Source organism: Phalaenopsis equestris, unplaced genomic scaffold (genome assembly GCF_001263595.1).
Source record: "Phalaenopsis equestris unplaced genomic scaffold, ASM126359v1 Scaffold000352, whole genome shotgun sequence".
Lineage (NCBI taxonomy): Eukaryota > Viridiplantae > Streptophyta > Magnoliopsida > Asparagales > Orchidaceae > Phalaenopsis > Phalaenopsis equestris.
The window spans coordinates 825862-837342 of NW_018164794.1; the positions used below are offsets into that span (position 1 = coordinate 825862).

General features: G+C 34.6%; 2 protein-coding genes across 2 annotated transcripts in view; one reads left to right on the forward strand and one right to left on the reverse strand.

The window, feature by feature from the left end:
* The window catches only part of LOC110026109 (putative pentatricopeptide repeat-containing protein At1g74580), a 9249-nt gene extending 3063 nt beyond the window's left edge, over positions 1-6186 (reverse strand). Inside the window, 3 exon segments of the mRNA XM_020726905.1 lie at positions 1810-3115; positions 3118-4132; positions 5560-6186. Of these exon segments, the coding sequence (XP_020582564.1) occupies positions 1836-3115; positions 3118-4129 (2292 nt within the window). The 5' untranslated portion in view covers positions 4130-4132; positions 5560-6186 and the 3' untranslated portion in view covers positions 1810-1835.
* Positions 6187-10172: 3986 nt separating this feature from the next.
* LOC110026110 (calmodulin-like protein 7) lies at positions 10173-11130 on the forward strand. Its single transcript, XM_020726906.1, has one exon. The coding sequence runs from the start codon at positions 10289-10291 to the stop codon at positions 10895-10897; it is 609 nt and encodes a 202-aa protein (XP_020582565.1). The 5' UTR covers positions 10173-10288; the 3' UTR covers positions 10898-11130.
* Positions 11131-11481: the final 351 nt, after the last annotated feature.

Genomic DNA, 11481 nt, shown 5'->3' on the forward strand with positions numbered 1-11481 from the left:
ATATTTATTTATTTAAAATAGACCCATTTATATGCCCTTTTGAGGACATACATCAATGTTTTAATTTACTAGAACTTATGACACCACACAAATCACTTAGGAAAGTAAAAATAGTTTTCATAAACTCAATTATTATATTTTTAGAAATTTTAATTATTTTATAATTTTTTATGAATTACTTTTGTTGGGAAAATATGTCGTTTTGTAGGGTTTTAAGAGAGATAATTTGAAGTTTGAATGAATGTTTGGAGTGAAAGTTTTAGGAGGAATTGGGTAGAGTTTAGTGAATGATTTTTTATGAGATTTCTAGTTGAAGTTTAGAAAAGATCTCACCGATGCGATGTTTGATGTTGTCCATTTCGTCCGCCTCAAAGTAGCTTTCGCGATCACCCTATGCCTCAACCACGACCGGGTTTACCTCGCAAAGGCGCACAGAGAAATTTGTATGAGAATTCAAATCAATATGAGAACACAAAATATGGCATAGATGTGAGAGGTAGACATGTACACACATGTATTCGAGAGAATTCTGCACACAAATATGTGTCGAACGAAGTGTTATACTTGTAAACACATAAAAAAAAATCTGTGCATATATGTTTTTTAAGTGAAGTGTTTAGACATGTAAACAGTTAAAATTTAAGAGAATCTGAACCGCATATATTTTGAAGTTTATGTTAAGATTTTCAAAAAAAATCTGAGGCTTATATGTTTTACATAAACATAAAAGGTTTTAAAAAAATTGTAAATTTTAGGTGTGGAATATATAAATGCATGAGAATTTTGTGTCATGTATGTAAATTTCCCATCGGGTCGCATGTTACATTCATGATTTAATTTTCCCACCATTCATCTACATTTTTATTTGTTAAAAGTTGACGTCCGCGGTTTAACTGCTTATCAGCGTAAGACATTAGCCTATAAAATTGATTCTCCATCTCTCTCCCCCTATATCTCTCTAAATTTTTAATAGTTCCAAGGCTTTTCACCATTTGTAAGTTCTCAGGCTTATCTGCATCTTTTCTAACTAGCAATTGAGTAATTTTGCGTAAGATGTATATCTCGGAAAAAAAATTGATTTGCATCAAAATAAAAATTTGTATTACAGCTCCACTTCATATATATATATATATAAAATAAGTTAATTATATAACCAGAAATAAACAAAAGATAAAAAAACAAAAGAAAACATCAAACCAGAAATAAAAAATAAGTTAATTATATAAACATATAAAATACCATTCTTAATATCTTTCACCATGTTTAATTATAAAAACTATAGCCTTCTTTAGTTATTTTTCTTTTATTTAGGAAGGTGCTACATAATCAAAAATTTTGATTGGAGGATACAACCTCCGAGCCATGCACCCATATACACACATATATTATGTAACTAATGTAGAATATTTAAAAATTAGAGAAATTTATATACATACCACACAATTCATTGAATGTTACATATCTAACGCCTAAAGTTTGAAATTTGTATTTACAACACTTTAGTGCTATAAACTTATGCATAAAAAAGGGGCATCACTCATAAAAATTTAATAATACTGATTTTTTTTTAATGTGAAGTTAAAGATTTGAGTGGTATGCATATAAATATCAAAATTTAAGTGTTGGATATGTAAACATATAAGAATTGTGTGGACTGCATGTAAATGCCCCATAAAATTATTTAAACCATTTTGGCCTGAATGTAACAAACATGCCACAGAACTAGGCATCCTGTAACTTCTGAGCGCCATAATAGAGTAATTTATGAGAAGAGAAATCAAACTTAGCTAATAAATTAGTGAGTCTTACTTGCTCAGAGGGCAGTGCTCGCAGTCCTATTTCTTCTGCAATATTCTTCGAGAGTACTTGGACCGATACCTTTTCCTCAATAGCTTCTTATCCCTGATTCCATCATAAAGAAGTTCATGCGCAAAACAGGATATATAACCTTTTCTCAACAACTCTTCTAGCAGTATCTTAGGTGCTGCAATTTCTTTCTTATCACTACTAACAATGGTGTCCACAATCTCTGGAACAACTCCATGATCCACCATTCTATAAATAATTCTGATGGCCTCTTCCACTCTATGATCCAAACAGAGACAATTCATCACTCTCCCGAACGTCATCATCGACAGAACCAATCCATTACTAATAGCTTCCATCAGGAGTTCATTCGCACGGTCAACATTTCCAATCTTGCACAAACCAAAAATCATAACACGAAAAATAAACGCATCCTGTGAAATTCCCTTTCCAATCATCTCCAACAAAATTTTCTCTGCCATCTCCATCATTAGCTTCTCACAGAATGCAGAAATCATTACCTTATAGGTATCCAGTGTAGGGACACAATTCTCTTCCTTCATTTTCCTAAACATTTCATAAGCTCCATCAACATCATTATTCTGGAATAATCCATATATCAATGTGTTAAAACTAACAACATCTGCTCTTAATCCATCTTTTTCCACCATTTTAAGGAGGTCAACAGCCTCCTTTACACGACGAACCTTGCAAAGGTTCTCTATCAAAATGTTATAGGTAATTATGTTAGGCTGAAAACCCTTCGAAACCATTTCTTTGAAAGTTTCCAAGACGTCATTGCTATTTCCAGACTTACAGAGCCCATTTAGCAAAGAATTATAGGTGACTATATCAGGGGTGACGCCATGACTCCACATCCTATCAACTATTTCCAAAGCTCTCTCCACATTCAATCTTTTGCAGAAACCATCTACCAATGTGTTAAAGGTGAAAACATTGGGTAAGAAGCCTTTAGCAATGGCATTATTCATGACTGTGTTAGCAAGAGACATATTCCTCATTTTACACAAACTGCTGATTATAATATTGTAAGTCCAAGAATCAGGATTACAACCATTTTCTATCATTTCATTTAACAGATCCAAAGCTTGCAAAATAAGTCCCTGACGAGAGAGCCCCTTAATGAGTGAGTTATACAAAACAGCATCAGGTGGAAAGCCTTTGGTTAAAGCCTCATTGAACAGTTCTATAGCCCGATTTATATCACCTTCTTCGCATAAACCATTGACCAATGAGCAATATGTCACCCCATTAGGCACGAATCCTTTGAAATTTGCATCTTTCAGGCATTCTGTACCCGGGCTGATTTGCAATACCCATCAATTATTGTGTTGTATGTGAAATCATCAGGAAAGCATCCTCTGTTTACCATTTCAAGAAGATAGCTCTCCGCTTCATCAACCTTTGAGTTCTTGCAGAGACCAGAGATAAGCGTATTATAAGTAATTACATCAGGAGTCAGATCCTTATCCAATAACTCAAACAAACTTATAGCCTCCTTTATCTTGCATACTCTGCAAAGGCCTTGAATTAATATATTGTATGTATACAAATTAAAGAATAAACCTCTCTTCAAAACTTTTGCAAGAAGCCTGTTGCTCTCCAAGAGATCTCCTCTTCTACAAAGCACATGTATAAGTTTATTAAATGTAACTATATCAGGACAAACATATATACTAAGCATCTCATCAAACAACTTGCATGCTTCAAACTGGAGGTTTACTTCATACAAACCACAAATAACAGTGCAGTATGTGATTGCATTAACATCAAACCCTCTTCCTGGCAAGTTCCTAAGTAGCCTAAGGGCTATGTGTGGCCTTCTTGTTCTACAAAACGATTTTATCCTTATTGTAAATGTATAAACATCAGGGATGATTCTTTTCTCAAGCATTCTAAGATAAACTTTGTGAGCTTGATCAGTGTATCCGTATTCAACTAAAATGTTCATAATAGTATTGTATGATAAAACTGTGGGTTCACAGCCAAAAAAGTCCATTCTCTCAAAGGTGTCCACAGCATCTTGAATCCTCCCCTTCACCCCATACTTCTTCATTACACTGACATAAATGTCTTCAAGCAAAGAGTTCTCCACATTCATTCTCATCTCCGAAATTACTCTATTCATGGCTTCGAACTCCCCATGTAGACCAAGTTTTTTCACCATGCACTTGTAGGTGGAGTGATTGTGCTCAAACCCATTATCCTTCACAACAGAAGTGAACATCTCTAGTGCCTTAAGAGGATTTTTCTGATATTTTATAACAGCAATCACATGCTTAGGAAGTAATATGTGGCTCATTACCTGCTTCAAGCTCTCAACTAATTAGGCTCCTGCAAATTACCAATTGGCTAATGAAACTTTTACCAAATAGGAAAGATCATGACAATATCAAATTAGAGAAGTTCACAACTCCCAAAGGATTATCATATAGAGATAGAAACATTGAACTAGTGATTAATAAACAATTATACCTTGTAAAAAAAGATAAGAAAATGAGATTGTAAAGCAAAATGCACAAGTACACAATGATATATTGAATTATGCAAGTAATGATCAAGGTTGGACATTTATACGCGTAAAAATGAAACCTTTGAGTGAACAAAACAAGACTCGTTTATAGGCTTCTCCGAAGATAAAAATACACAAATTGATAGTGATTTCCGTTAGAATATACCTGGTGCCTATTATAAATTCTATAAAACACTCACAACAAGCGCAACATTTTTTTAGTTTCCCTAAATGAACACCAAAAACGCGCCCCGCATGATGAGTTATGTGCTCACTACTTATTCTGAGCTAAATAATATCTTGGAGAAATGATTAGAGCAAAGAATGATTACATGGTATGCAGTATTAAGGGGTGAAAATGCTAATTATCAATCATATTGATAGAAGATCAAGTGCAAGCCATTCAAATATTTTGGAGCCATTACAAGAATAAGATAAGAATAAAATTAAGCGAAAAAAGAAAGAGACGTTCCTTGATAAATATACGATAACTATGGAAGATTTACATGTATATCACTCAATTCTTCTGTATTTACTTATCTAACACCTTTAGTTTAATTTTTACATATATGTCATCTCACCTATGCAAGAAAAGGTGTATTTTACTTTTAAAGGTTAAAATAGTGATATTTTTTTATGTTATATGAAAGTCTTGGGTGGTAGAAATATAATAATAATCAAAGTTTAGGTGTTAGTTTAGGTGTTAAGTATGTAAATATACAAGAATTGGGAGGTATGTATATGAAGCAATGCATAGTTTTTTTCTCAGGCTTTCTTACTTCACAAGAAATCCTACAACTTCTTCTCTCATAGGAACACGACAGCTTGAGTTTACAATTTCTCAGGGCTTTCAACTAAAGAGGTATATAACATCCCTAAAACCATGCCATTATGCAAACTCTCTCCCCAATGAATGAAGTATAATTGCTAAAGGTTAAAAAAAAAAGCTATAATTGATGGCTCTCGACTAATCTTCAATTAATTTTTTTTCTTTCAAAATCTCAGTAATGAAACCACATGAAGGTGAAGCAACAAACAACCTCCCCCGCAATCACAGTCACGGACATACATTGCTAAGAACCAAAATATCTATAGATATAATGCAAAGGCACAGCAGAGAAAGCATAATCTTTAAGCAAGTAATAATATCTAACTAAGAAAATGAACTCAGATCTAGCAACAAAAGAAAAAAACTATGGAAGAAGAGAGGTTTGCCTTACCTGTAAGGGCCAATGGGTGTAGAAAAGGAAGATCAAAGAGTATTAACCGATTCTCCTCAATCTACGCAGCAGCGATCACCGTCAAGCAACGAGGGGGGGGCGGGCGGGAATAAGATGACGGCTGCGTGTGTGGCATCCCTATTCGTCTAGAGCACGCGATCGGGAGAACTAGGGCAGGCTTTCGTGCGGTGTATCCGGCTGTAGGAGCAGCGGCAGAGGCCGAGAGGGAGCTTGGCCTCACGATTGGGCGTGCTAGAGGGGGAGACTTCCTCTCTCGCGTGAGAAACAGGGTGTTCGGCAAGCGCAAGAGCGGCAGGGAAGGTCTCCGGCGTCAGGAAGCAGGCGAGGACCGCCGGCGGCACCAGAAAACGAGGGAAGCCCGCTAGTGCTTGAGGGAGTATGGCTCACGGTTAAAAAGGAGGAGGGTGGTGCTCGGTTGACTGTTTTGGTGGAAGAAGGAAGGATGGTTGGCGGATGGCCGTTCGCCGGCGAGGAGGAGCGCCGTCCGGCAAGCTCGGGCACGAGAGGGAGAGAACGGCGGGAGGAGCTAGGCCCGGCGCGTGCCCTAAGTCGCGATCGAACGTTGAGAGGGAGGGGCGTGCGTCACTGCTTATAAGAGAATTATTATTATTTTTTATTATTCAGCTTTTTTTGAAAATTATATTTTAATGTCTGGATTGGTGTGTTTTAACATATGTAAGAAATGAGAGCAATCTGGGTGTTATGGTGTTACGGAAGTGCTCACACAGCTTATTTCGTCTTTCGGGCTTGTTCGGACAAATTTGTCGACAATCACGCTAAGTTGTGTCAGTTTTGCACGCGACGCAATAAATGAAGTTTGTTTGTCAAACCGGAGCAGTCTGATAAGCAAAATATCGACTAGTATTTGCCAAGTCACAACCAAAGTCTAGCAGAACTATCCTGGTAATATGACTCTCAACACGCGCCAAAGAGTACCAAATTCATGTCACGAGAGCTTTCATTTTATTTAAGTTTTGACTTCAATTTTAATTAGTGGATTGTATGTGCACTGTAGTGTGAATATGCATGTGTGTGAATTGTAGTGTGATGTGCATAATGTATGTGTGCGAATGTGTACTGTATGTGTATGAATTGTGGTGTGGATGTATATGGTGCAAGTATGTGTGGTGTTTCAAAGGTATGAAACCCCACGATACAAGGGTCTCCTTAAGGTATCACTCATCCTTATTCAAACTCATCGTGAGTTTCAATGCGTTTGTCTTATCAACTAAATCAAGTGTTGAGGATTTAAAACCACACAAATGAGACTACGATGAGTCAAAAAGTGGTTTGAATTTCTAATTAGTGCGGGTCTCGTCACTAATCTCTAGAAGAGTCATCAGAAATGTCCTATAGCTGGATCCTAAGCTCTAGAGAGGGAAATAGATCTCATAAAAATGGATGTCAACAAATGGAACCCCAATAGGTGTGGTGTGTTGAACAAACGCACCGCTCATATTGATGTTGATCGAAGCGATCAACAAAATCTAAATGATTGTTTAAGTGAAGACACATGGTTTCTCAAGTATACCAAACATATCTAAGGCAAATAAGAAAGTTAACATTACAACAATCATATTCTCGACTGAAATGTATGTCAAGGAAACATTGATGAACAAGCGACCTTTTTTTTCTTAAATTAACAATGATAAAGTATGCTTTACACCAACGCAAACAAACAATTAAATTGGACAAAAGCAGTCATGATAACACAGTTCAAATTTAACAGCTCATAAGCACTGACGTGAACTAAAAAAAAAATTAAGTTTCATAAGATTGTAAGAATGAACACATAGTCAACTGTCTAATCATAATCAGTACAACTAAAATTAAGTAAATTTAAGAAATCAGTCCAAAATTGGAAAAAGAAACATCATACATCCATGATATTTCCAACTAACAATCACTTTTATATCCATGATATTTCCAATAAATTTCGTTCGATGACCCATAGACGTTCGTGGGTCGACCGGCTGACCCTGGCCAAGTCGACCAGCATTCGGCCCCCAGGTCGAATGAAGATATATATTAAATTTAGGTAAATATTATGAAACCTTGCCAACTTTGATTAAAACTTAATTCTGTTAATTTGAGTAAGATTTGAATGATAATATTTCATTAAAATATCTAAAAATAATTGTGTTTGTTTAATGACATATTTATCGAAGCATTGATTTAATACTCAGTAAATAATTATTAATAAATTCATTACTCAATAATCAACCACTCCACTAAGCTAATTAATTATTAATTAAAAAAATTTAAACTAATTAAATGTTCTTTAATACTCTAATATTCATTAAATAACCATTTATTAGTCTTGGGACATGTACTTGCATCCCAAACAATTTTTATATATTTACTTATCTAGCACCTAAATTTTTATATTTACATACATGCCACTCAAATCTTTAATATTACAAAGAACAAATGAGGGTTAATCATGGAGAAGAAGCACTACTACTATTATAATAGTCTTTTGCTTCCCACTTGAAGAGATCATTCCTCCCTCCTCACATCTACAACATAACTTCTCTCCAAAATAACTCAAAATCTTAAGCCCTTCTCCTCTCTCTCTCTCTCTCTCTCTCTCTCTTTGCTTACTATGATTGTGAGATGCCTCCATACAATGGAATAAGGAATCGTCTTCTTTTATGGAATTAAGAAGCATTAGATGGAAAATTTAAATCTATTAAGTAGGTGGTGGTGGATAGAAAGTAGATAGATGAGAAACTTATAAATTTTGTAAATTTTATAAAAATGATAGGTAAAGAATGATAAGTAGCGAATTTATAGAAGGTAGATAGAAAGGAGTATGTGAGAAACTTATAAGTTATAGAAATGTTGTTTTCATATCTAAACACTGATTAGATCAAAGCCTACCCTAACTAAACTTAACCCAAGGGTAATCTTCTATGCTCTCCTAAAGTTTGTCTTGACTAAGTTAGGATCTACAAAATAGTCTAAAACACTATTAATTATAAGGATAGATTGGCTCAACTTTGAACAAGGCCAAACAATCCAATATTGACTACAAATAAAAGAGTTTGTAGCACTAGAAAAGAGACCAGTATAAATAAGATATAACACATGAAAAATGAAGTTGACATGACTAAAAATATAATATAATAGATGTCCTCAAAACATCATATAAAATAATATTATATGACATGAATGTTTAAAAATAAAAATTTGTTGTCTATTGTAATGCATTCATAACCCTCATATAAATAAAAGAGATGACTAATTGATTTATATGTTAAGTCATTTATAAAGTTACAAAACAAAGAAATAGATGACATAATGTGATAATAAATGCAAGTACACTATAAACATACATGTAATGCCATTTGTCTATGTGGTCCCGTAGTGGTGGGGGTATCACTTGTGCATGAAAAGCTTAGGCTTGGCCACATGCTGCATAGAAAAAAAATAGTTTTTTTCCATCCTAAGAGCAAATTTCCTTTGAAATTTGTGACTACTGTGTTTAATGCTTCACATGTGGGTGGGGTCCATCATAGCAAGTGCAGATTAAAATATTCAGATACTTTATATGTATGATTCTAAAATAGAATTATATTTATTTTATTTGCTGTTTTAATACAAATGTTATAAAAACATATTTAATATGCAAAATAAAGAAGATTACCTAAATAAAGTTGACAAGTTATAATACATCCAAATTTCAATGGACGCTTAATTATAGAACTCTAAGAAAACATATTATACAACTCTTAAGAACTCTAAGAGAATTTTGGTGAAATTTCATAAAAAAGAAAATTTGATCATTTTTTTTAATGAAAACTCTTAAAATTAAGCTTTAATTAATCGAAATTAAAATGTTAGGGAGGTCAAGTCGATCTCAAATAAAATCATCCAAGCACACAACCTTAAAAACTATGCCACTTACTCTCCGTTTAATAAAAAGTGATGATGGAAAAAATAATTTACTAGAAATTTATGTTGGGAATCATAAATATACATATTTTTTTTCAAAAAATCAGGTAATAATTTATTATAGCAATCGTACTTTAACGGAATATGTTGAAAAAAACAACTTCCTACCACCAAAATTTCTAAAAAACAATAAGAAATCAATTCCTCAAATAGAACTATGACGATGATGTGAAATACAAAACAGTAAGAAAGCTATGTCAAAGTGATTGAGAGGCTGCGATGATCAGCATTGCCAAATATCTTTGCGCACTAACAAGAAAGTTGGTCTTCAATTGAGCATATTAGGGAGAAGCTATCAACGTAGCAGATAAGGAAAAAATATTGTGTGTGGATGAGGTAGCTGCAGATTGATGGTGTTTTAGTGTTATTGTAATGTAATACTACTAGAATATCATAAATCAGCAGGTGCAATGTCGGCATGCAATATTTGCTCCACAAATAGGAGGAAGAGGCTTTATTTTAGCAACTTCTAAGATATTGTTTATATATATATATATATATATATAGTATTATATATAACTAAAAAATTGATTGTAATTTATCAAAATTCAATTTTCACGTGAAGGATCTTGATTATCTCAAATAAAATAAAATAAATAAATAAATGAGATTGACAAGTTGTTGCTAACGGGCTCCCCCGCCCCCTCCACCTTCCCCTCCGCTCCTTTCGCTTTAACCAACACATACAATCTTTTCATACTTCCCTACTTCCCTCCTCCCATCTCTCGAGTACTCCTACTCCATTGAAGCCATGGAAGCCATGGCCGCCCTGCTCCTCTTCGTCTTCCTCTTGCTCTTCCTATGCGGCATCTTCAGCTCCCTCATTTTCCCCTTTTCCCAGCTCCTCTCATATGTCCGCTCCCTCTTCTCAAAAAATGCTTACACAAATGATGATACAGACAAGAAGAAAGAAAAATTAGACCTCCAAACAATCTTCTCCAGCTTCGATACCGACAACGATGGCTTCATCTCAAGGGAAGGGCTGGCCGAATCCCTCAGCCGGCATGGCTTCCCTGCCACTGAAACTGAGGTTAGGAGCATGATGGAGAAGGTGGACGCCGATGGCGACGGACTCATTAGCCTCACTGAGTTCAAAGAGCTTTACTTCGGCATGTGTGGAGATGAGAAAGGAGAGGAGGAGAAGGAGCTGAGAGAGGCATTCATGGTGTTTGATGGTGATGGCGATGGGCTGATCACAGTGAAAGAATTAAGCTTGGTGCTCAAATCTCTGGGTCTGAAGCAGGGAAACAGTGACGACGACTGTAAGGAAATGATCAAAAGTGTGGATTTTGATGGGGATGGAAAGGTCAACTTTGAAGAGTTCAAGAGGATGATGGCGAAGGGAGGGAAGATATTCTAATTATACTATCTTTTTATTCATCTTTTTCTTTTTATTTTCACTTCTGATTTTTGGTTTTTAAGTGTTAATTGGAGTGTTGATAGAGTTTTGTCTGGTATTGTACTTAGCCCCTCTGTTCTATTTTATCTGTGTGCCAGGCCCCCTATTTGAACTTGATGGTGAATTAAGCAGAAACATGTCTAGTTTTAATTCTTTTAGTTTTTGCATACTTGGGGGCTATTTGGTGATCTATTTTTGACAGGATTTAAGCAAATTTTAGATAGAATTCTATCCAATAAATGCATGGGGACTTGAAATTTAATTATTTAAAAAATGTTTTAATTTTATTATTGAACTAAACAAGTATAATCATTCACTGGATTTAAAATACTTCAAAAAAATTTCTCTTCATAAATATAAAATTCTGAAAAAATAACTACTAATTTTGTCTGTATGCAACACAATTTAACAGTTTTCAAATTTTAAGTCCCTCAAGATTTATTAAAATTGAATTTATAGAATTTGCTAAACCTTGTTGAAATTGAAGCCTATTTGAAGCCAAAAAAAGGACCTTAATATTATTTTGATTTTTTTGTCATGCTTTG

Bases quoted from the DNA above. Each gene is read 5' to 3' on its own strand.
- LOC110026110 (XM_020726906.1), top strand. From the start codon at position 10,289: ATGGAAGCCATGGCCGCCCTGCTCCTCTTCGTCTTCCTCTTGCTCTTC.